Raw genomic sequence first — 26152 nt, 5'->3', positions numbered from 1 at the left:
GTTTCACTACTGCGTGCGTCCTTTAACGTACACTAGGCGTAATAATAGACTTGTCCGAGAAGAAAGTAAAAGCTTCCAGATTGACCGACTTGTGCATCACCAGAGTTGAGCGTGACAACGAGTCTTCTACCAGCTGCGACAGTAGGCATAGAATCTGCTTCTCCGAAATTTCTGTAAAAAGAAATGGTGGATGTAGAACCAATAGAGGCTGTAGATTGGTAAAGCAGTCCAGTCGATTTGTTGTTAAACGATGTCACATTTGATCCGTTCCATGACGACAAGTAAAAATCTTCCAATCCAGAGGAGGAAAAAATGCATGTGCATTTGCTATCACCGTCATATCCTGGAAAGCTTGTGTAATTGTTGGTGTTGTACGGTGTCCAAGGAGTTAGAACGGTTCCGTTGCCTGGAGGTAAATCTCCGTCGTACATTCTACTTTCGACTCCCACCAGTTTACAGAGGAGCCAATGATATGCATCCTGATGTATTTCAACGACAAACCATTTCCTTTCCCTTTGGTGTTCAGCAAAATGTATTCGCTACCGTAAGTGGTATTCAAATATCGAAACATTCTGCAGTACAGCTTGAAAAGAGGGATGGTGGCAGGAATAGAAGCAAGTGTGGAAATAAACGGCTGAATCCAATACGTGATAGGAGTCGCATTTCTGTTCACGAGCTGAATGGAGATGTCGTTTCTGAAAGGCATATCCAACGTGAAATATCCTCCCAAGGAAGTGGTGTTAAACATGTTGCAACCTTGCAAAGAATTGGCGTAAAAAGCTCCTTCCAAAGGAGAAAAAAGCAAATCAGTATCAAGACCTGTATTGTCCACTCCGATTCCTTCTGTAGTTTCTGAATAATTTCCTACATTGATCTCTCCGTCTGTAAAAATTCGAAGAAAAACTTGACCTGGATTATTCGTTCCAGATGTGCTGTATAAAGCCAACCACAACCTTCTCAACACTCCAGATTTTCCGGAAAACGCAAACACAGGAGAAGTCGTTAACGCTGCTACCGTCTGAGACTTTAAGCCTAAACTGGTAAAACTAGAGCTTGGAACGACACTGGTTAAACTCGATTTTTGCAACAGCAACTCTACATAACTTTTGGTTGCTCCATCTTGTGCGTTGGAGGGATCGAGCACGTTGATTAATTTATGTGAATTCAAATCCAAATCTGCATTTCCCACAGTCGTTCCACCTGACGCATGCGTGTCCACATAATTTTTCGTGGCTGAATCTGAGGCTGATGTAGGTTCAGCCAAATTAGTCAATTTGTGAGACGTCATGTTAATGTCTACATAAGAAATATTATTATAAGCGACTTTGGTGTCTACATACTCTTTTGTTGCAGCGTCTTTTAAATTGGTTGGATCAGTTACATTGATCAGTTTGTGAGAGTTCAGGTCAATGATTCCCGTGATTGTACTGGATCCATCGGTGTTAACACACAGACTCGAACTCACATCCACGTAATTTTTTGTGGCAGCGTCATGCAAATTGGTTGGTTCGTTCAAATTGACTGCCTTGTGAAAATTTAAATCCAAATCTGCAATTCTCACTACAGTTCCAGTACCACCTGTCACGTGATTGTCTACATAATTTTTAGTGGCAGCATTGTGTGCGTTAGTCGGTTCACCCAAATTGATGATTTTATGAGAGTTGAAATCCATGTCTGCATTGATGGTGCTGTTTCCATCTGTTCTGACATAGAGGTCACCTGTTATAGCCGATGATGAAGAAGGATCATAAAAATACCTTCGCAATTCAGTTCTACCAAATTTGTCAATCATTTTATATAGACACGAATTTTTTTTCACCAAATTGGGTTAACAACGCTTTGAAAGTCAACTCCTTCCTGCAATTTTTTTAAAACGTAAAGACACAAGTGACCGCAATAAGACGTATCACCAAATTGCACCCTTTCGCTGTTGTAAAAGATAGGACTTTTCAAGTAGTCTACCAGCTCTACAAGTACAGGCTGAGCATAAGAGTCAAAGCTGTATTTTTTGTCTCCGTCTTTATACCAACAGACCCAATGAAATCCATCTGTGCTAGAATCTCCCGTGTTGACAATACCGCATTCTTTTTTTCTTGTCTTTTTTGGCAATTCATCCCTCACAAAAACACCTCTAAAGTTTTTAATTTTGAGCTTTTTCGCAGCATCTATTAATTGAAAGTTTGTTAGAGGCTTGTTCGGTTGTACAATTCCTTCTACATCAATCATTTTTTAAAATTCAAAGGATTTTAAAAAACTCGCATTTCATCATCCGATTCTTTTTCCCCTAAATCCAATCCTTCACACATCATGATGTTACGAGAAAAAGATGCATTTTTCACGATGACAGCTTCTACCAGTTTGACTTGAATAGACATAATAGAAGGACCGATATACACCCCTTCAATTCTAAGTCCTCCAATGGAATAACATCGCTGCCTTAAAAAATCATGTCCAGAAGAGCTGACTAAATTTTTATTATTACGTTCTCCTTTGATTCCATTTTTTATATCAAGATCTGTTTTCTTTCTATAAAATACAGAAGTAATAAGTATTTCGTCTTTCTCATTTTTCTTTATAAACATTTTAGCGTAAACCACTGGCGCTGCTTCAGGATGATCAGGTTTATATTTTAAAATACTCAATTCGTCTGAATTAATTTGCTTTTTTCTTCCTCCCTTTTTAAGTTTGGTTGACAATTTATCTACTTCACCTCTAATAAACAAAGTAATCTTTTCCATCATGCTAATAAATTTTGCTTCTTCTTCTGTCTTTCTATTTTTTGCATCAAAGCAAACAAAGGACATGGAATATCCAGTCAATTTTTGTGTTACCGGATCTTTATTTTCACACACATCATACGAAAATAACGTTGGTGTTCGTAATAAAAGAGAATCATCTCCATTTGGATAAGAATATTTTACTGGTATCTTTTGATATACGACTGGTTTTGTTGCTGAGTAAATTTCTCCAACTGATAATTTGCTCTCATCAAAATTTTCAATCGTAATAAAATTCATTTCTTTTATATAGAAAAGAAAATTATTTAACTCATTTTTTCATAGAAATCACTTCTCTATTGTCCACCCAAGAGTTGAACGTATCAGGATATCCTAGCCATTTGACTAAGGATCTGTTCTTTTGCTTGCGAATGACTTTTTCAATTCTAAATATGTCTTGATTGGTCTTTTGCATTTCTTGTTCATAAAATGTACCTTGTATTTCTTCGCCATGATGGTCTGATATTTTATACGTGGGTGGGTCTGTGTACTGAATTTCTGATATAGTAAAAACCTCCTCTGTCCATCTCGGTGTATACCCCTTTTCAAAATGTGATTTCTTTTTAGTGATCCTCACTTTATCTCCAATGGAAAATTTAGGTTCTTGTCTTTCTGTTTTCACCTTTCCATTTAGATTCATCCATACCCTACCTTTATTCTTTTTATCGCTAGCTTCAACTGGAGTCATTTTAATGGAAGAGTGTTTGGTGTGGTTGTAGTTATCAACCATTTTGTCTAAAACGTCAATGTATTTATTGGTGTTGTTAGCTGAAAAGTATTTAAACATTTTCTCTTTCATTGTTCTATTCCATCGTTCAACAACAGAACTTTTTTCTTCATTTTCAGTGGAGTATAATTGCGCACCTAGAGCTTTTACATGCTTGTTATAAAATTCTTTTCCTTTATCCACCCACATTTTGGCACACTTTCTCTCATCAAATATTTTGCTTAGAGCGTTAGCTACATCAACTCCAGTTTTACTCTTTAACGGAACAATCCATCCATACTTTGAAAACACATCAATAACCATGAGTAAGTATTTAATTCCGTTGTTGAATTTTGAAAACGACTGCATGTCAACCAAATCAACAGCCCATATTTCATCAATGTCATTCACAAACACTTTTCTTCTTCTGAAATGATGTATTACTGGTTTATGAAGCTCGTTTGCAAGTTGGTCTGTCCATTTCAGGTTCTCCGGTGGTTTTTTTTAACGCCTAATCCGAATTTGGCTTTGGCTTTGATGATGGGTTCGATGATTTTTTGTTCGTTTACTTCTCTCTGTGTAGGGTTTTGTATAGAGTTCATTTCTTCAAGCATCATTCGATCTTCTAAATTTCTGTTTTGCTTGTCGTTAAAATACTTATAAGCGAGATCATGATGATATGCAGCATTGTCCACTCTTTCCACCGGTTTGCTCCAATCTTGATACATGCCTGTAGAAGTGAGTCTTTTGTCTAAATTGGTTCCAGGTCCTGCAAAGTTCATACCTGGAACGTGCATATCCCCTGGAAACTTTGCCCAAGGAAGCTTGATTTTTTTTTGAAAAATTGTTTATCGATTCCACCAAGTCTCCTCCTTTTGCAGCCGAAACAAATTTGTTTTTGGTTGTTCCACAGATGACGCAAGTTCCTTTAAGCATATTTCTATTGTTTTTGCTTATAGCATGGTTTAAGTTTTCCGTCTCTGTTATTCTTTTGCATTTGACACAGTACATTTTTAATATTCGATATAATAAAAAATGGAAGTGATTGATTTGTCATGGAATGTGAATAAAAGCAAAAGGAAAAACAACAAACTTTTACCTAGAAGTATACGTGGAATCATTATTGGAAAATCAGGTTGTGGTAAAACGACGCTGCTACTCAATTTACTTTTAAGACCTGGCTGGTTAGACTATAATCATTTACAAGTGTTTGGAAAAACTCTTTTTCAGCCAGAATATAAAATATTAAAAAACTTATTCGAGAAGAAATTACCGAAAGAAATCATTCTTGATTTGTTTAACATTCAAAGCAAAATTGAACAATTAAACGTAAGTCCTGAATATGTTATTGAGGAAATTTCAAAAAAATGGAATAACACAGAGGATATGGAATGTCAATTTTTCGAAACAGCGGACGATGTGCCAGAACCAGAAGATCTTAATGCTACCAAAAACAATTTAATGATCTTTGATGATTTGCAATTGACCAAACAAAACAAGTGCGAAAAATATTATATCCGAGGAAGACATTCTAAGGTCGACTGCTTTTACCTAGCTCAAAACTATTTTATGCTGCCAAGACAAACCATCCGAGAAAACACTAATTTTATCTGTCTCTTTCCTCAATACTCAAAGAATGTAGATCATATTTACCGAGATCATGTTTCAAGCGATATGAAAAAAGAAGAGTTTAAAAAGTTTTGTAAATATTGTTGGTCTCAACCACACGGATTTGCAGTCATTGATTTATCCTCAAAAAAGGATTGTGGAAAATATCGAAGCGGATTTGACAATTTTTATTTTCCTAATCCTATATAAAAAGATGAGCGGATTTTATCTCCTTGCAAAAGCAAAAAAAGAAACTCCAACCGTAAGAAACAGCGTCATCCAAACTGAGTTTGACAACCCCATCGAATTCGAACCTAATAAAAAGTATGAAATGGCTCTTGTTGGTTTTGACACTGTTCACAGTTACACCAACATCAATTCGACAAATAATGTTTTCAGATACAGCCCCAACGCCGGTTCAAACAGCTACACCATTTACATCGAAGAAGGAGCGTATGAAATTAGCGAGATTAATGATTATCTTCAGAATGAAATGAAAAAACAAGTTGGAAACTTGTATAGAACGGATGGTGTTGTTATCGGCGCAAGCCTAACCACTTTAAGATCTACACTGAAATTTGGAAAACCTGGATCTACAACAAAATATTGGGTGGATTTCAACGTGAATAACAGTTTAGCCACTGTTCTTGGATTTAATAAAGCAGAATATACCTATGTAGAGAAAAAAGAAGATCCGACAGATCCAAATAAAGTAACAAGTTATATTGACTATTACGAGTCTGAAGCACTTTCGAGAATAGACGATGTGACCATCATCAGAATCACAAACGATGTTATCGGAGCATCTTATGATAACGGAAAAAGAACATCTGACATTTACTCTTTTCATCCTGACTCTCCTCCAGGCTACAAAATTAGCGAAAAACCTTTCCACTTGATATACTTACCAATAATAGTGGGTAGAATTTCAAGAATGGAAACAAGAATTGTGGATCAAAACGGTAATTTAATCGACTTTAGAGGTGAAGACATTATCCTCAGATTTCACGTTAGAGAAAGAATAACCTCCGTGCTTCAAGACCTTTTTACGAGCAGTGCTGTTCAACGATAATTTTTTTCTTTTATTTAAAAAATGAGCAACTACCAAAAAGTAAAAATAAATATTTCGCAAGGTCAATCTGATAAAATAAAAAAAGCGATTCAAGAAAAGAGTGATGTCAATATAAGACTATCTCATTCAGATCTAGAAGGTGAACATATTCTAGCAGTAACAAAATTTCAACTCAATAAAATTACAAAAGCATACAATAACGGAACCGGAGTCACACTCAAACTGAGTAAAAAACAATTATCACACAACTCAACCATTGAAGGTGGATTTATCGGAGCTCTTTTACCGTTATTAGGTATGATAGGCAGCACTCTTGCCACAAAAGTAGTTCCAGCTCTAGCCACCGGATTGTTAGCAGGTGTAGGTTCTTCTGCTGGTTCTGCTATGGTTGATAAAATTGCTGGAAGAGGTGTAGTTTATTTGAAAAAGAATGGAAATGGAATGAAAATGACTGCCGCAGGATCAGGAATCTTTTTAAAGCCTTGGGTAAAACCTACTATTGGAGAAGGACTCTTTGTTAAAAATGGAAAAAAGTATCAATCTGTTGGATATGGATTATTGCTCGGTCCAAACTCACCCTTCTCAAGCATTCCTTTTTTAAATTTAATTTTGTAAATTATACAAAAGAAAAAAACTTTTTAAAATGACTGAAATAAATTTTTTCTTGTTATAAAAGACTGAAGATGAGTATAACAGAAGAAGAAGAATATGCTGAACTTTGTTACAGTGAACTACTTAATTTTATTCAACCAGAAAAGTATGAAATCATTGAACAACGGCAAATAATTAAAAGACCAACTGAAGCTAGTGGAAAAATAACTTATTCAATTAAAGAGTTTGACACAGAATTAAACAGAAACGTTATACACGTATACCCCAGCTATGAACATTATCGCAAAATCTGTATGAACGCAGAAAAACGTAAAGAAAGGGCTTTAAGAAGATTGCCATTGAAAGATAGAGAATTATTCAAAAATATACTAGAAAAAGAACAAAAAGATAAGGAATATCAAAAACAAAAACTAGCAAGATATCATAAATATATACTTAAAAAGTCTATCCCATGGACTCTTAGATTCTAACCAAGCTTCACACACAAAAAAAACGAAGCGACCTATTTTATATTTCACATTATTCACTAATATATGAGCCGCTCAGAAGCCAATGCGGTTAAGTCCAAAACACAAAAATTGAGAAAATTAATGTTTTTTGATACATTAGTTTTTAAAATTTTTGGTTTATTGATTTAATTAGAAAAGTGTGTAAAGTAACCAACGAGTAAATCCTTTAATAACTAAGAAGATTATTATTTATTTCATCAAAATTTCCAATAATCAGTATATATCAAAAAATGGATTTAACCGCATTCGCTTCTGAGCGGCTCATATATAAAATTAATGACTTGCTAAGAGTGGCGGAAATGAACCAGAACCAGCATTTTCATACAGTATATGGGGCGGAAAATGAAAATGCGCCAGAACCGGCTTTTTATAGTAGTCACATTTATCCAAAGACCTCTAAAATTCTCAAGAACTTAAATTAGACATCGCAGTAAGATAAAACGCAATAAACATTTAACCTATTAATAAAAAATCTAAAAAAACATTAATATAATATAACACAAATATTAATTATAACTAAACTTGTCGCCACCGAACAAATGATATCAAAATACAAATAACATAAACTTATGGAGCCACAGGCTAAAGATTTTGAACAGTTTTTTGCAAATATAAAAAATCAGATATATTTCCTATATATACAAAACGTAAGTTAGTTCTATATACAGTGTTGGTGTCATTAAACTGAAAAATTAATTAAAATGCAAATGCTAACAACTCTAGTCAAAAACCAAATAGGCAAGAAAAAATTACTTTTATCGAGTAGGTTGTTCAACTCAACAGCAAAAAGCAAATGAAATAAACATGCAGTTAATTTGCTAAAAGACCTTTAACAAATCCTTGAATTAATATATTCACGAAAAAAAAAAAAACTCTCGTTTTTCATAGAACCAAAATAAATTTAAATAAAAGTCGAAAAGCTAAACTCAAATCAAAAAAAAATTTTTCCAAGAACTAATTTGCAGCTAACACAGTGTCAATTAAAACAAAAATCTCCACCAATAAGATTTTCATTGTCAGTTAATACGAATAATGTAGTCAACTTGAGGGTCAACCTAGACAAAATTTGTAAAAAGCAGTGTTTGGTATCGTTAGAACCGCAATTTTATATACATTTTGCAGGAAAAAGTCCACCAAATAGCCTCTTGGGCAAAATTATTTACACTATTTTTTGTTGCAATAACTTTTTGTGTAATAACGTCGTTTTTTCACACTTTCATTAAAAAAACACTAAATGTCTAAATGGTTTTTCTATTTAATAATATGTCATCAAAAAATGATAAATATATAATATACAATAAGCAATTTTAAAAAAATACAATACATCCCCATCAACACCGGGGAGGCCAGGGGGGTGGGCTCCCCCCCTCCCTCCAAAAAAACTTTTTTTTTTTGAAAAAAAGAAATACAAATGCAAAATGATTTTATTTAAACAAATTGAACTACTTGTCTAATATATTTCAATAAAAAGTGTGTGTTTTAGTTGAGTCAAATATGTTTGACTCAACTAAAAAGTGTGCACGAAGTGCTCGTGCTACTGCTTTCCCAGAAATTATATGGCATATTGAATTCTTTGCATATATTGGTTCTAACAGTCTTTCAAATCCTGATCCAAGAAAACTCATTAAAGTATGAAAACCCCCTAAACGAACAACTATACTAAGATCTTGGGAACTTGCATTTTCAAATGCCTTTATACATATAAGATTGGTCAAATGTTACACTTGGTGGAACACCTAAAGCCTTAGCCTGATTTTTTACAAACATCAAAGTAGAATAAATACAGTTTTCGTCTGATTGATTAATATTGATTATAGGGAGCATAAAGATGTCACTTTTTGGTGAATGATTTTCATTTTTTTGATGCTTTTGCATAAAACCATTCCATTGTTGTCTATTTTTAACTGAACGAAATGTATTTAATAAATGCCACAGAAGATCAATTCCAGTAGATAAAAGTATGGCTGAAGGTGACTTAAGTTGAGAAATAGGCTTGAAAATGATTTTAGACAAACAAGACACTTCTGGAGTATCGTACGAAAGAATTGGGATCTTATTCTGGGAGTGCATTTTTGTTATTCGAGACATTACTCTTTTAATTCGAATTGGTATATTTAATGGTTAATTTAGATCTTTTGTACCAACTGAAATAATCCCAATGCCATGCAATGTATCTTCACCATCAATAGTGCAGATGTTATGGTCAACATTGTCAGCTACCCATTTGGTAAAAGATTCTTTAAGTGACGCTTCAATAGCTTTCTCTTCACTTCTAACAACTGAATGCTTGTATCGAGTTACCTCGGACGGACTAATGGAAAATCCTAGTTTGAATAGCTGATTTATTAACCATTTAGAGCCAAACATATGATCTGCTTCTACACCTAATCCAAACAGCAATGGTGGTATATATGATCTTGGCCTTACAGCTTTTATAACTGCTTGACCTTTTGAGAATTGCTTTAGTTCGTCTTTTATCAAAATTCTCATAAAAAGACGAAGAAGAGGAGTTAAGCTATCGTAATAATTTTCAATATTTAAGTTAGAAGGGTACTCTTTAGTATTAAAGTTTTGAGCATTTATTTCTACTTTTATAAGCTTTGCAGCTGTTTTAATAATTCTTTCACATTCACTTATGTTGTCTTGTGCCATTTCTTTTATGGACTTCTGAATTATGAAATTCGCAGTATCATTAAAACAAATAAGGTTTGGTTTTGCGTCGCTTTTTACGATAAACTTTGTCATCCGATCCTGCTAGTTCAATCATTTTTGTATGCATATCACACGTTGTCATAGGGGCCATTGCATCTTCAAAATACATGCAAAGTTTATCAAAGTTTTGTGACATTTTACCATCCTCACTACGACCAGGTTTTGAAACAGATGAATTTGATCTAAGAAAATTTAATCAGAGAAACAAACAATAAATAAGTTATATTATAATTTATTATAATATACCAAGTTCAAAATTAAAATTTTCATTTTATCAAACTAACATACAGTCTATTCATTGAAAATAGTTGATAGCATTTAGAATGATACTCAGCCTCACTGGCAACCAAATCAATGCATCCATTCAAACGGTGGCTAACACTAGATGACCAATCGACATTTCTCTTTTTACACATTTTAAGAAGATTTTCTTTGCAACACATTGTTTCTACATGGATTATATTGGCACGATCTAGATGTTTAGGATCCACAATAGCTAGTTTTCCACAAATAAAACAGTTTTTTTTCCAAAAAAAATTTTCCTAAAAAAATATTATTTTTATTAACACTACCGAGAATTCATTCAAAAAGTCTTTTTTACTCTTTTACCATTTGCCATGTACATTTATATTATATATAATTTTTATATATTTTTATACTTTTTAGTATATTAAGCGAATTGACATTTCAATTAAAACTTACTTCTGAGCGTAGCTTACGTTTCTTCTTTAGAGGATTTTCTGAATCTTTTCTGCAAACAGAATGAACCTTGATGCTGGTTTTTCTGTTCAAAAAGTTGGTTAGTTGGGAGTCAGTTCTAAGCTTTGAAAACTCAAATATAGTTTTTGTTCCTTTTTCTCCCACAGAAACAAGTGTAGCGTTGGTTGTTTCTTTACAGATAATGCAAATATCGTCATCCATTTTTTCGTAATTTTAAATAATATAAAATGCCTATTTCTAGAGAAATATTTTGCGCATTAACACTAATGTGTCAGTAAATGATTAATGCTCAATGTTTTTGTACAAAAAATTTAAAGTTTGACATTTTATTTTTGGCATATTTTAATATATTAGACATTAAATAGAAAAAAAAGGCCTAAAGCAATATAACAAAAACTTGTTATATTGCTTGTTAAACTTGGTACCAGATCCCTTGTATTAAATAAATAAACAAAGTTCATTTTATATATTTCTAAGAATTAAAAAACAAATTATGCAAACTTACATTTTATTTATATAAATAAACAATAATAATCAAACTCAGCATAATTAGGAATTCCATTAAATTATAATATTGTCAAAAATGTAAAATAGTGACCCTAAGTATAATAGCCATATCTTTTTTCCTAAATAGTTATTCGGTGGACTTTTTCCTGCTTAAAGTACATAAAATTACGCTTCTAATGATATCAAACACTGCTTTTTACAAACTTTGTCCAGGTTGACCCCATTTTCAGTCTATTTTGACTACACTAGAAAGAAAAAATAACAAAACGAAATATAATGCTAACTTAATAGTTAGCCAACTGTAAATGAATTGCGCGGAAGCAATCGTATAAAGTGGTGGAAAGAATTGACGTGGTTTCCTTTATCTAATGGCTTTTAACAAAAAACTATTGTAAATATAATACGAGCGGTTTTTTATGGCGGTATTTGAAGGATTTTTATGGATTTTGAGAAGTATAAATTATATGCGAAAATTCTGCCAGGGGGAGAAGAGAAGATGCAGAATCGCAACATTGAATTCGGTGCGAGAAAACGATGCAAAATTTTATTTGACATTTATTTAAGATCTTTAGCTAAGCTAAACAGCAACTGCTTTAATTTTTTTTTTTTTTTTTTTTAAAAAAAAAAAAAAAGAAAGAAAGAAACAGGTTACTGTAATGAAATATGTTGCTCATAATTTCGTAGAGCTCGCAGGGACACAAAGATCTAAATTGAGACCAAAAGTTTTAAAAAAATCACGAAAATCTTTCGGTCTCAATCAGCATAATGTTCATTTTGCTGTGTGCTTAAAACATTTTTTCAGGATTCAACAAAAAAACTTTTAACATTTGACCGTACAAATAAAAGTCCGAGAATCATTGTATTTGACCGCACCAGTAAAAGTCCGAGAATCATTGTATTAGTATACAATTAAAGGGCACATATCATTAAATATATATCCAGTCATGTGTTTTTTCTTTTATTAGATCTTTTTACTTTTAAGATTTAATAGCACCAATGGCAACCTACAGGGTTAAAAAAACCCAGATTTTTGCCTTGCTTTAAATTTGTGCGTTTATTATTTAACTTTTTGGGAAATAAAAAAAAATATTCCTATATTTTTTTGTGCGCAATATCTCATAAACAGTAAAAAAATTTATAATTCTATTGTTTGATAAAAAAAAAATTGGTTGTAAAACAGCTTAAACTACCTACCAAAAAAAAATCACTACTTCATTATCTTCTAGATCTTTTCCAATGGAGATTTGGTACTTAAAAGAGCAGAGGCTGTGTTATGTAACCTTGTAAAGGCTAGAACATTTGCAATTGCTACACCAGCAATTTTTGCTATTGGAATTACCTTTTAGCATTTTCTCCCACTTAGGGCCTGTTTATATGGAAAGCGGGCTGGCTCGTTTGCCGAGCTAGCCCTTTTGCCGAGATCTCGGCGTCATCAATATTTTAACTTAATTTTATTTTGCGTTTATATGAATAAATGAGCTGGCCCGGATAGCGATCCGGGCTAGTTTGTTTATTCATATAAACGCAAAATAAAATTAAGTTAAAATATTAATAACGTCGATATCTCGGTAAACGGGCTGGCTCGTTTGCCGAGCCAGCCCGCTTTCCATATAAACAGGCCCTTATATTTGATCCAATATGAATGCTTATATCTCTACTACAACTATTCTTCAAATGGTTTGCTGTGGTGGCCACAATACTTATATATAAGTATTGTGGTGTGGTGAAAAAATTATAATACTTATTAATTTTTTCATGATGATTATTTCAAGAAATGTCTTTCGCGGTGATTGTTTCATGGTGAACTTTGAAAATGTGTCTGTCCTAAAAAACTAAAAGGTTATACGTGATCGTATGGGTTAAAATATTTCATGGAATTATTTGGTTTCTATGGAAACATTGAAATAAACGATTTGCTCAGTTAGACATCTCTTTTTTTTTAAAGCGCATTTTTGACTTATTGAGCTTAAAGTATATAAATAAACGCTTTGCACCAAGCAACGTTAATAATCCTATTTGAGTTCTCAAAAGTTCTCTTTGAGTTCTCAAAAGTTCTCTACTGCAATACCTTATCGTAAACCTCTTATCTCAAAATCTTTCTCCTGAATTTCTTTTTTTCTTTTTTTTTCACCGTATTTTCGATGCCGCTCGAAGAAAATGAACACGTTGGCTTTTAATCTACGCCGCATTTTCAACCAATGTTGACCTTGAATACGTCATAATTAAGCTGATAAAATAAAGTAACCAGCCGAAAGATTACAACAAAGTTGAGCTAGAAGTTCAAATAATTACATGCAGAATATTTTTGAGTTTTGTCTTCATAATAATTGGTTTGTTGTACATTAAATAAAATGCGTTTAGCAAAATAAGCGTTTTATTATAAAAACGTTACTGGAGTTTGTACTTCAAACATTTTACACTTAAAAAATTATTAATACAATGATTTTTCAAGTACTTTTTTCAATATTGGTGAGAAGCTATTTTTTTTTTTTTATTTAAATGGTGTAAAAAAAACATGGTTTGATGCTAATATGAGAGCCTTTTTCTTCTTCTTTAAATACTTTTTTTTCTGATGTTTCTTTTCTTCTTTTCAAAGTTTTTACTTTTAATGAAAAATAATTTTGCAAGGTTATTTTTTTTTCCATCTTTTAGCCTTTGTTCTATTCAATTACAATTAGCCCACAAACTAGTAAGTAAGTTTATAACTATAGAATTGTAATATAACGGGATAAAAATGAGATTATCGTTTTTAGAATACAGTGCGTCGTACATTTATAATTAAATCATTTATACTTGTTAAATGTAAAGGCCGGCGTTTTAAAAAAATGTTTTAAGACGTTTCTCTTTTTGTTTGTTTCAAGAGAGTTTTCGTGCTATTACTCTCGGGTGATTTAATGCCAGTCTGAGAAAATTTTGTTTTTTTTTTCGTGTTATTTTTGTTTAAACGCGTGTGACGTGCTTTCACCTCGCGGGATTGATCGCATTAAGAATTAGATGTTAAGTATACCGTTATCAAAGGCCGACAATGTTTTTATAGAAACAGCCGATAATAGATAAAGATATACATCTATCAAATCTATACATTCATATTTAACAAAAAATAGTACTTTATTTTTACTAAATATAAATGGTTATATTTACCTATTTAAAGTGTAAGTTCTTATTGAACTTGAGGTTCCAAAATATTACATCCTTTTTGAGAATACCGCTCAGAAATGCCTTAATTGGTTCAACCAAATTTTTCTTAAAGAAAAAATTGGACAATTTTTTAGATCTTTTTTCGATACGAATGTGAAGAAGCTGGCACTAAAAATCATCATACTTTTTTTTTTGAGAATGATGGATTTCTTTTAGGCCTCCTAAAATTTTAGCTTTCATATAAAAACACTTAAAGAGTTTAGCTATGTTCTTAGGTTCGAATTTAAATGTTCCAAACCTATTCAACTTCGTACACTTTTTTTTTTTTTGCGAAATTCGAAATTTGCACGGTAGAAATAGGAAAAACGTAATAAAATACCCCCTAAAAGTCTTTTGACTTTTTAAGGGGAAGTTGTCACTCGCCCATAATACAAAAAGGCTAAAGGTCGACCCTGGTGTGTATTTTTCCTGATAATTTTATTTTTTCACATTTCATTACCCCAACCATAGGCTACATCTTAACATTTGACTCAAACGAATCAGGAGATAATAACTTACTTGAGCTTAGGAAATAAAAACTTATAGATAAACATAAGGTGGTAAAATATTTTCTTTCTAAAACAAAATACAGTTAAAGATTGTCTTTTAAATTGCATTAAAATTTGGTTTACTGGCCCTGCTATCAGTCTGATCAACCATGTGTTTTACATAACCTTGGATATAAAAGCCTTTGTCAACTTCCAAAAGTTTTCCAAAGTATTTACTAAAAATTTACAATGGAGAAGCTGGATGAATGAATGACATTTAGCAAAACCCTATTGCGAGATTTAACACAATTATTTAAAGTGATTATTTATTGGTAAAAAAAAAAAAAAAAAAGATTAATTAATATTTAATATTATCATTCCTTATTTTTGCGATAAAACAATCTGCTTAACACTTTCATTTCAATATATTGCATTTTGAAGAGTGCTTGATATGTATTTTTAATTGTCCAATGAGAAACAAGGGCTAAAAAATTATCAATACTGTTCCAGCACCTTGTATTTTATACACATTATAATGCAGTTATCATATTATGAAAAAAAAATTTTAATGGAATTCAAGGAAGAAGTTTAAAGAATTTTTCTCTTATATTTGTATAGGTTTTATTTGGACCAACCACCAATAAAGACTTCAAGGTTGACTTAAGACAAATAATTGATGAAAAACATTCAGATTTTGGAACTTTACCTTGTACTTTCAAAACTTGTCTTGTTTTTTATCATTATTACATTTGCTGAAAAATGAAAATTTCACAAAACTTGTAGTAGTAATTGAAAAATTAACAACTTAGATGTATGTATGAATGCATGAATGTATGTATGTATGTATGTATGTATGTATGTATGTATGTATGTATGTATGTATGTATGTATGTATGTATGTATGTATGTATGTATGTATGTATGTATGTATGTATGTATGTATGTATGTATGTATGTATGTATGTATGTATGTATGTATGTATGTATGTGTGTGTATGTATGTATTTAGGTATGTATGTAGGTAGGTAGGTAGGTAGGTAGGTAGGTAGGTAGGTAGGTAGGTAGGTAGGTAGGTAGGTATGCATGTATGTACCTCTAACATTTACCAAGTATATTACACAGAAAATGAATCATAAAAATTAGAAAAGATTAAGTGAAACATTAAATTTGTTTTCAAGTAAAAACCAAAAAAAAAAAGATAAACATAGCAACAAGACAGCTGGTTTAACATATTTTCATGTAAAACATTCAAACTAGAAATTATTTTTGTTTTGCTTGAAACAGCTGCAAAATATTTAAAAATCTAAAATTTCATGTCTAATAAAATGTAAATTTGATCACATGGTTTCACCCGACAAAAAAAATCTTAATTACGCTTATCGACTTTATTGATCAAACTGCCGTTAACGATATTTGCTTCTTTTAGTCGTGTTAGGGACGACGACGGAAGTTTATAAAAAAAACGTCGGATTTTCTAATCATACCACAAATCACTAATTGTACAAGTGGATAATAACAGTTATCGAAGTGTACTAGACTGAACATTACTGGAAAAGATGTGCATAGAGATCATTTTGTTTATTTTTAAAGATATTCTTCTTTTTCAGAAAAGACAAAATCCGTCATAACCCATAACGTCGTAAAAAATTAATATTTTAATTTTTCACAGCTTTTGCCTGGTAACGTTCATTTTAGTGAACTGATTGTCAAAAAAAGTTTTGCTCATAAGAAATGTTTAGTGGTGCAACCGAACACTTATAAAAGCGAGACATGCCTTAAATCACCCGAGTTGAACAGTGATTTTAAATTTTTATTTGAAAATTAGGATGTTGTATATATATTTTTTCTCTAGATTTTTCTGCTTTTCTTAGATTTTCTTTGTAAACTTTTCTTTCACATTTCTTATTATTGGCCAACATTTTTAAACAAAATTTAGTTGTTACAGTTATTTTAAAAATGATTATATAAAAAGATTCGCTTTACATCCTAACGTACCCCATATATATTGCCCAATACTGCCTCAAATCCATCTTTGAAGAAATAAAATCAGATTTTTTTTTTTAACTTAAGTTTTATGCCGTTTAATTTTGATAATATATTGTTTAGCATACCATTTTATAAAAAGCATACAGTTACACTTCGTTCCTGTGCACTATGGGATAAAATAATAAAAACTTATCACAAAAATCAAAAATCACAAATTTTTAATTATCAATTTAGATATGATTTTTTATTAACTAGTGATTATAGAAATTTGTAGCTAAACGAACTTTGAAAATATCTTTCACGGTATTGATATTGTAGGTTATCGAAATTAATATTTATTAATAAAAAAAAAAATAAATGAAAATTTCTGATATTTTCCTGCAAAGAATTTGCGCAAACAAGTAGAAGCTTTTCCCACAACACATATTTAACAGTTACAAGTGTGATTCTTAGCAATTGATTGCAACTAATCAGATCTATATTTCTCCACGTATAAAACATTTTAAGAAATATTTAGAGATACGGAATTTGGGGTTATTACCATATTTACAAGACCCGCATTCTCCATAGTATCAAAAAATATCAATTATTTTGGTACCAAATGAAAGGTGAATACTCCGGGTTTCAAAAAAGTTTAGGTTATATACCCCTCAAAATCCCCGTTTGAGAGTTATAGAACTTCAAACAGATAGATGGAAATTCACAAAAACCTCAATTTGAGGGGTGTGTAAACTTTATAAGTCATTAAAGCCGATCAAAAAGAGATTATTGAATCAAATTTCAAATTTGTTAATGAATATAAATACATACATGTGATCAACTTTATAATTTGCATTAAATATTATTTCTGAAAGCTTACATGCACAAAATATTTATTTAAGTATAACTAGTTTTTAAATAAATTAAGTCATTATGCGTTTAGGGTAGAATTCTTGGTAATGTTTGCATATGTAGTCACGCGTATAGTAAAGGTTAATTAGTATGAGTAAGCAGTAAAATATCTTGTGACATTTATTATCACTTAAATTCATTTAAACCGATTTTATTAAAGGATCATATAATTAATTTTTATTGCGCATTTCATAAAAGTCATTAATGATGACCGAAAATAGTGAAAATACAGCAGCAGTCAGTTTGTTGAAATTTGGGTTTGGAAAATTGTTATTTAAATAAAATTTTGAAATCAGTTTTTCAAAATGCATTACAAAGATTGAATCATTTGACAAAAAATTAACTGAAAGTGGAATTACTGCATTAAAAAAAGATTTGAATAATCTTAAAAGTAATTTCTCACGACATTGGAGATTAAGGAATTATGGTTCTTCAAATCTAATGCGCCATCATCCCACTTACTCTGAACAATTTGTGATCTTTCCTGAGTATTTTGTTCAACCATGCCAAACATCACCATTAAGAAAAAGAGGACGACTATCAAAATCATTAGAAGAATTGTGCGAAAGGAGGCAATATCAGGCGGCAACTCAAATAGCCGAAGATTCTAAAGACTGCATTTATGTATTACTAAAAGCTGTTCAAACAGCATCACATAGAAAAGGATTTAAATTCCTGAAACAATTGATTAAAATAGTCATTGATAATATTGATAATGCAGAGGAGCTTCTTAGTAAAATCAGTACACAGAGACCAATTAAGATGACGCCAGATGAGGCATTAAATCTTCTTATTGATAATTCATTATCGAAAAATACATACCAAAATTTGCAAGTTGAAATAAAACGTAGAAATGCCAACATCTTTCCAACATATTTTGAAGTCTCTCAAGCAAAGAAAAAATGTCGTCCAGATGAAATCCAATCATCTGATGTGAAAGTGTCAACTTCAATAAAATCACTATCTTGTCACAAAATTTCGAGGATCGTACTATTAAAAGAAGATCAAATGTGAATTATATGAAGAAGATAAATAAAAGTGTTATTGATGCTGAAATGATCTTCGCATACGGTGCTGATGGAACAACTGGTCAAATTGAATATCATCAGGCGTCATCATCTGGTTTATTAATAGATGACCACTCATTATTTACAGTTACCATGACACCATTACAGCTAAGAAGTAAGCTAGATAGAGAAATTTTATGGAAAAATCCTACTCCTCAACCTTTTCAATTTGTGCGCCCCCTGTCTCTGGAATTTACTAAAGAAACAGTGGAACATGTTAAGGTAACCTTCCAACAAATTGAAGAGGACATCAAAAACTTAGCTCCATATCAAACAGATACTGGAGAAGAGTTGCAAGTTAATATTTCATTGTTGTTCTTTCCGACTTTAATTGATGGGAAAATTTTAAATTTTTTACTTGACAATAAATCTTCCCAAAGCTGCCCCATTTGTAAATCAACACCAAAGCATTTTAACAACTTGTTAAACTTTGATAATGATCAATTTAAAAAAAAAAGGTGATTCGTCCCTTATTTATGGTTGCCAGCCTTTGGATGCTGTCATCAACACTCTCAATTGCTTGCCTAATTTATCATACAGAAAAAAGTTAGAATTATGGCAAGTTAAAGGTGAGGAAAATAAAAAAGCTTTAGCTGAAGAGAAGGACAGAGTTCGACATAAAGTAGAGGACTTCTTTAAGATCAAAATTGATAGAACATGTCAAGGCGGATAGGGAAATACAACAACTGGTAATTTATGTCGGAGACTTTTCAGTAAACCTCATGATCTCGCTAAAATTTTAGAACTAGATGATGAAGTTGTATCAAACTTAAGCACCATTCTAGCTGCCTTTAATTGTCACGAACATTTGGACTTTGAAAAATTTGGGTCCTTCTGCCATACATATTCCTTATTTATTAGTAAGTATAAATGGTTCAACATGTCTGCCTCTCTTCATAAAATTCTTTGTCATTCAAAAAACATTATTATGACACTACCATTATCACCTGGATTTTTTGGTGAAGAGGGAACTGAATCTTGTAACAAGTACTATAGGCAGAATCGAAGATATCATTCTCGAAAGTGTTCTCGTAAAAGTAATTTGCTCGATGTATTTAATCGAGCATTAGATTCATCGGACCCTATAGTGTCTTCAGCAAAACTGGATGTGATAATGAAAAGGATTAAACATCAGGTACCAGAAGCTGTCAAAAATTTACTATTATTTAAAAATTATGAACAAGAAGCTGATTGGGACACTACAACTGAGGAATCAAATTTCATGGATTTAAATGAATGTTCTCTTATTGACTATTTTGAAGACATAGACTTAGATATTTAGCAGTAAGTTTTGCATATTTATTAATTATTAAATAACTGCAATATCTACCTACCTATAATATCTTATAATATAATTCTTTATGCTATTATAAAAAATCCTAACTTTTTTTCATTTACTTTTTATTGAGAACATTTTAAAAAATTGAAAATTGAATGGAGTTATGCAGAAAGGAACCAACCCACAAAATCCTTTGTTAGAACAAAGAACAATCTTCAAATCTCCAATTTTGCAAATATTTTGATGAAAACCAATATGGGGTTTATGTAATGACATTTACAGGCGTAAACAAACAAAATAATTATCACAAATATTTTTGTGCAAAATTTGTATACTTTTGTCCCATAGTGCTGTGGTTTTCTTTAAGAAAGCTTTCATTTGGAAATAAAACTATTTCGAATAACCTGTAAAAGTCATAAAATATAGTGTAAAAAACTTGCGGTGCAGTATTAAAAAACTCGTTTTCAAATTCGGTAATTGTTTTATTTACAGCTTTACTGAACCGAAATTTTGGTAAAATTATTGTTTTCAGTTTCAGCTGAAATTTTGATTTCGGATGTTAACTACTCGGAATGTTTGGAAAGTAAAACACATCACTCACCTCTAAATCAGTAAAGTCTTATTCATGAGCATCTTAAAAAAATTTCTGTGATTTTTAATACAATTTTTGTTTTTTTTATATAGCTATCTATTACTCCTGTAATTTTCGTAATAGTTATGAAGATATTTCATGGTTTTTTTAATCACATAGGTATTTCTGCAATATAATCGTTTTCACAACATTCAGTGTTACATCGACCCCAGGACAAACCATGGCTTTATTTGTTTATGGGATACAGATTTATTAAATAGTAATTATAATTTATGAAAAGTTGTATGAAAGTATATATGAATGTTCTAAAAATGAAGCTTAAAGAGAACTTTTCTAAAACCCCGGTATTTATCAGCGTTTTAGATTTTGCTTTGTTTTAGGAAAACGTGCGTTTATAAATCTTTGTGCTGGTTTTCTAAACGAAAAAAACTTATTCAAAGTATATAGTTAATATTTAAAAAATGATTAATAGTCAAAATAATTTAGCAAACTATGATACAAGTTATCTGAAACATTTCAAAAATGTAATTATTACATGAATGGTTTTGAGTGCAAAAATTATTATTATTATTTTTTTTTTGCGTTTTCACTTATTTACAAAAAATGTGAGAAAATTTCTTCTAGCTTTACCGTCACTTTATTGTTTTTCTACTTCAAGTTTTCTAAGAAACTCATAAGGTTCGATAAAAGTTTTACGGATTCTTCTGTTTTCAATAAAATAGCATTTTTGGGATAGCAACGTCCAATGTAATATGCGATAAGAACACATAACTGGAACTTTTTTTTCTTGAATCAGAAGAACCCATTCACTTTATTTTGTTATAGAGATACTGAATAGAAAATTACAATTTGTTCGTTTATATGTTGTTTAAATTTTTCTTAATAAAACATTTGAAATTCTTTTTTTTTCTTCTTTTTTGGGTATCTAAGAATCGTGGAGTATTTGGAGCGATTGGTCATCATGCAATGTGACATGCGGTTATGGATTTGCCCAGAGATCACGTAATTGCACTAACGAATCCTATTTTAAGCCTTGTGATGGTGAAAACAGCGAGCTCAAACAATGTTTAAATGTAGCATCTTGTAAAAGTAAGGGACTTTTATGTATAATATATCTTAAGTGGAAGCCTTCCGGCTTCTTGTTTACCAAAAGCACTGGGCCTCGTGTTTTTAAAATGTAGATGCTCCTATGAATTGAGAGTTGTCTGTATAACATTATGAGCCTTTTCGTCTCCAAACTTTTGCCTAATATTTAGCTTAAATAAATCACGGTCTTTTGGTAGCGCTGTGTTATTGTACGCATGCGCAAAATTTACGGTAAAAAATCAACGCTTTCAAAATGGTTACGGCCCTTAGCAACGAAAATAATTTTTCTCTGGAAACCAAGTAATTGCATATTCTCCAATATATAAATTAATAACAATAATTGCATATTCTCCAATATATATTGCATATTCTCCAATATATGCATATTCTCCAATATATAAATTGATAACAATAAATAATTTTTTTTGTTGCTGTAATAATTTAAACAATAACCCGTTTAACGATAACCCGGTTGTGTACTAAAACTACTTCTTCTATACATTTCTTATGCCTGTTCTTAGCATTCAATTTTTTTAATGGACAAAAAAGGCACTTTTCTGAAATATCTTGTTGACCATTAAAGCTATATTTTATTTGCCTTTAGTAGAGACAAATAAAAGAAAAAAGGAAACATATATTATTAAGATATATAAAATGCTGTTGCCAAAAGTGTTTTTAACTAAAAATTTCCTGTTTTTTCTCTTTCTTTTTCATGATTCTGGAATTAACACCCTACTTTTAGGATTAGTTTTCTGATGGTAAAATTTTTGGATGCTTTTTAACCGCTTTGTTGGGCAAGGGATAGATTGATAAATACGCTTTAAATTGTTGAACTCAAGATAAACTGATTCTTCACCTTTTTCGCCATACAATCCAAAGCCAGCGCCTCATTTTTTTAAAAATGGAATAGCGTGATCTTCCAACATGTGTAACTTTCGAGGCACTAAAGTCTTCGGCCAAGTTGTGCGATAAAAATGCATCAGTTCAAAAATATTTTTTTCTAAAGAAAATATGATAGCAACTTGAATCATGTTGTACTTTTAATCCCAGCTTTGTAAGTTAAATCATCATAAATCATCAAAATTATCTTGCTAGGCATTGTTGTAGTTTAAGTATACACTTCAACCTTGATAACAATAAACACAATAAATTTCCAAAGCGCTTTGAGAAACTCATTATAAACAAAAAGAAAAAGAAAAAAATCAAACAAAACTTATTAAGTTCATTTAATATTTCTGTTGGAATAAATTAATTTATAAAAAAAAATGGAACCTGAAGCATTTTATGCACATGACTTCCGATAAAACTTTTTCCATGGTATGCTTATCGCTGAACTTTCAATTTTTGCAATGTAGCATCAATCTGTTGTGTGCATGGCCCCTCACCTTTCTTCAGCGTAGATTCAAGCTCCAGAGTATTACATTGTTTTATCTATAGAAGTGTTATAATTGCTTTTAAATTAAGATTAATTAAATAGTAGTTTCCACAAGGAAACATTGGTCAGGAATAATCCAGAAATGTTTAAGGTGGTACAAGCCTATAAAATATCAAAGTTTTTCAATTTTTTTACTTTATAAATTTGAATAATATAATTATTGTAGATTTCAAAAATGTATATTGTTTATATGTTTCTTAATAAAAAAATGACCTAAATTGTCAGTCAAAAGAAAATCTTTTTTGATAACTTACATGTGTCTTGAATGTTTCAATGAGATTTTGTTTTGCTTTCTTGCTTTCTGAGTTTTTAACTTTGAACAAGAATATCTTTTTAACTACTTGGAGATTATACATAAAATATTTGCACGCTGGTTATTAGGTTACTAACACCATTAAAATATCCTATTTTTAATGGGCTTCTTCTACAAACATGTTGAAATATTTAAGATAAATCCAAATAACAATGTGCAGAGTTGGTAGAGAAACCTAGATATATATGTACGTGAAAGAGTTATAATCTTAAAAAATTAAATCAACTTTTAGTGACATTGTACAACAAATCAATTATCACATGTTAAAATTGACATTGACATTGTACAACAAATCAATTATCACAAGTTAAAATTGACATTGACATTGTACAACAAATCAATTATCACAAGTTAAAATTGACATTGACATTGTACAACAAATCAATTATCACAAGTTAAAATTGACATTGACATTGTACAACAAATCAATTATCACAAGTTAAAATTGACATTGACATTGTACAACAAATCAATTATCACAAGTTAAAATTGACATTGACATTGTACAACAAATCAATTATCACAAGTTAAAATTGACATTGACATTGTACAACAAATCAATTATCACAAGTTAAAATTGACATTGACATTGTACAACAAATCAATTATCACAAGTTAAAATTGACATTGACATTGTACAACAAATCAATTATCACAAGTTAAAATTGACATTGACATTGTACAACAAATCAATTATCACAAGTTAAAATTGACATTGACATTGTACAACAAATCAATTATCACAAGTTAAAATTGACATTGACATTGTACAACAAATCAATTATCACAAGTTAAAATTGACATTGACATTGTACAACAAATCAATTATCACAAGTTAAAATTGACATTGACATTGTACAACAAATCAATTATCACAAGTTAAAATTGACATTGACATTGTACAACAAATCACAAGTTAAAATTTATTAAAAATTTTTTTTTATAATAACTCACCTGAAGCTCCTAAAATACAATAAAGTGCACAAAGAAACTCAAATCACCTAAATATTGTAATGTTGATATCCCTAGATATATAAAAACTTCATATATGTATTTTTTGGAATCAGTAAGACCAATACATATATATATATATATATATATATATATATATATATATATATATATATATATATATATATATACATATACTTATAAAAATAAATATATATATATATATAAACATCATTTTTTACAGGTCTTCTATTTGTTCTTGATATCATGTCATGCGTGAGAATATGTGTTGATAGATCTTTTACATTACCCTAAGGTGCTAGATTTATTTTAAACTTTCCATTCTCTTCTTTGTAAAAAGGAGTATTCTCAACGACATTTTCATCTCCAGACCAGGTTTCAGCAACTATTTAGAGAATACGAATTTATAAACAACGCTAGTCCCTGAGTCGTGGCACTTGTACATTGTTTAGAACAAGTCAAAACCAGTGCAATACTTTCATCACTTGTAAGCCATCAACGTAAAGTAAAAAAATTGAATGCTCAGTAAAACTTGCTTTGTAATGTTATATATAGATTAAATTTTTGACTTTAAAATTCTCAGCTTTTACCTTTATCGACAGCTGCTTTTTCAGTTCTTAACATTCGTGCGCAATTATATTTTAAGGTGTTTTTAAGACATGTATACTTTGCTTATTATAGGAACTATACCAATTTACATTTTTAAAAGAAGATTTCTATTTGTAAAATTCTTTGAGAAAACGTTAGGATTGCCACTATTGATAAATCTTAATTTTTTTTCATGTTTACATCGCTTTCTATTTCTATTTCTGGAGCATGCGCATAATAACAAAGCGTTGTTTCGCTTTATGTAAACGACCGTGAAATAAGCTGAGGACTGTTAACTAAACATTTGCAATTTTGTAGCGTTATGGAGTGAATGGTCAATTTGGTCAATATGCAATGTTTCTTGCGGAAATGGCTTTAAAAATAGAACAAGGTTATGCGATAAAAAGAATAATACATTGGAATGGTGTCTTGGCAATAGCACAGAAATAATTGGCTGTTTTGATAACACAACTTGTGAAGGTAAAATCTTTAAAGTAATGATCATCTTTGCCAACAAAACTTGTTTTTTCAGTTTGCTAAATAAAACTTTATTAGTTTATTATCTTTTTTAGAACTATGGTTCAGTTGGAGCACCTGGTCGAGTTGTGTTCAGCTGAACGGTATTGGTACAAAAAAAAGGTCACGTAAATGCAAAAAGTTACCAGCAACTGGAAGTTGCTTTGGTAAAAATACAGAAGAAACAAACTGCTCCCAAACACCCTTTCAGGGTCAGTTGTTTTAATGCAAGTGTTAGCTATACTTAGTTAGATTTCGTTAAACTGCATTACACTCAACAGAATGTAACTTACTTTTACCTTTTAAATTTAGATTTTAAGAGATTGTTTTAAAACATGTATCATTTAGATATGGTTTTTGTGTCGCAATTTCTCATGACGTATTGTTTTTTTAACATTTTAGAAACTTTTTCGCTTTTATGGAATGTTTCTTTTGAGCGTTTCTCTGAGCGGTAAGATTTAAAGTTGTGTTTAACAGTAAATTTATGAACATTACTGTGTTATAGGTTGCTAAGTTACCTCTTGTTTACTTAATTTTTA

General features: G+C 30.9%; 1 protein-coding gene and 1 long non-coding RNA gene across 2 annotated transcripts in view; one reads left to right on the top strand and one right to left on the bottom strand.

The window, feature by feature from the left end:
* Positions 1-26152, top strand: part of LOC145186875 (uncharacterized) — a 110588-nt gene that overhangs the window by 40835 nt on the left and 43601 nt on the right. Inside the window, exons 19-28 of the mRNA XM_090094548.1 lie at positions 5306-6053; positions 6225-6774; positions 6840-7066; positions 8768-8913; positions 13669-13692; positions 13876-13912; positions 21634-21792; positions 25416-25577; positions 25670-25825; positions 26016-26064. Of these exons, the coding sequence (XP_089950674.1) occupies positions 5306-6053; positions 6225-6774; positions 6840-7066; positions 8768-8913; positions 13669-13692; positions 13876-13912; positions 21634-21792; positions 25416-25577; positions 25670-25825; positions 26016-26064 (2258 nt within the window). The remainder of the gene's footprint in view (positions 1-5305; positions 6054-6224; positions 6775-6839; positions 7067-8767; positions 8914-13668; positions 13693-13875; positions 13913-21633; positions 21793-25415; positions 25578-25669; positions 25826-26015; positions 26065-26152) is intronic.
* Positions 22370-24326, bottom strand: LOC149884701 (uncharacterized). The gene is made up of 3 exons (XR_016454780.1): positions 23479-24326; positions 23062-23220; positions 22370-22789 (listed from the first exon to the last, which is right to left on the bottom strand). It is a non-coding gene; the product is annotated as an uncharacterized LOC149884701 (long non-coding RNA).

This window comes from Hydra viridissima, unplaced genomic scaffold (assembly GCF_058129835.1).
Source record: "Hydra viridissima isolate aposymbiotic clone 2 unplaced genomic scaffold, HvirCarnegie_v1 scaffold_8, whole genome shotgun sequence".
Taxonomy (NCBI): domain Eukaryota; kingdom Metazoa; phylum Cnidaria; class Hydrozoa; order Anthoathecata; family Hydridae; genus Hydra; species Hydra viridissima.
The sequence above is the reverse complement of the archived record's forward strand: the minus strand, read 5'-3'. Positions and strand labels throughout refer to the sequence as shown.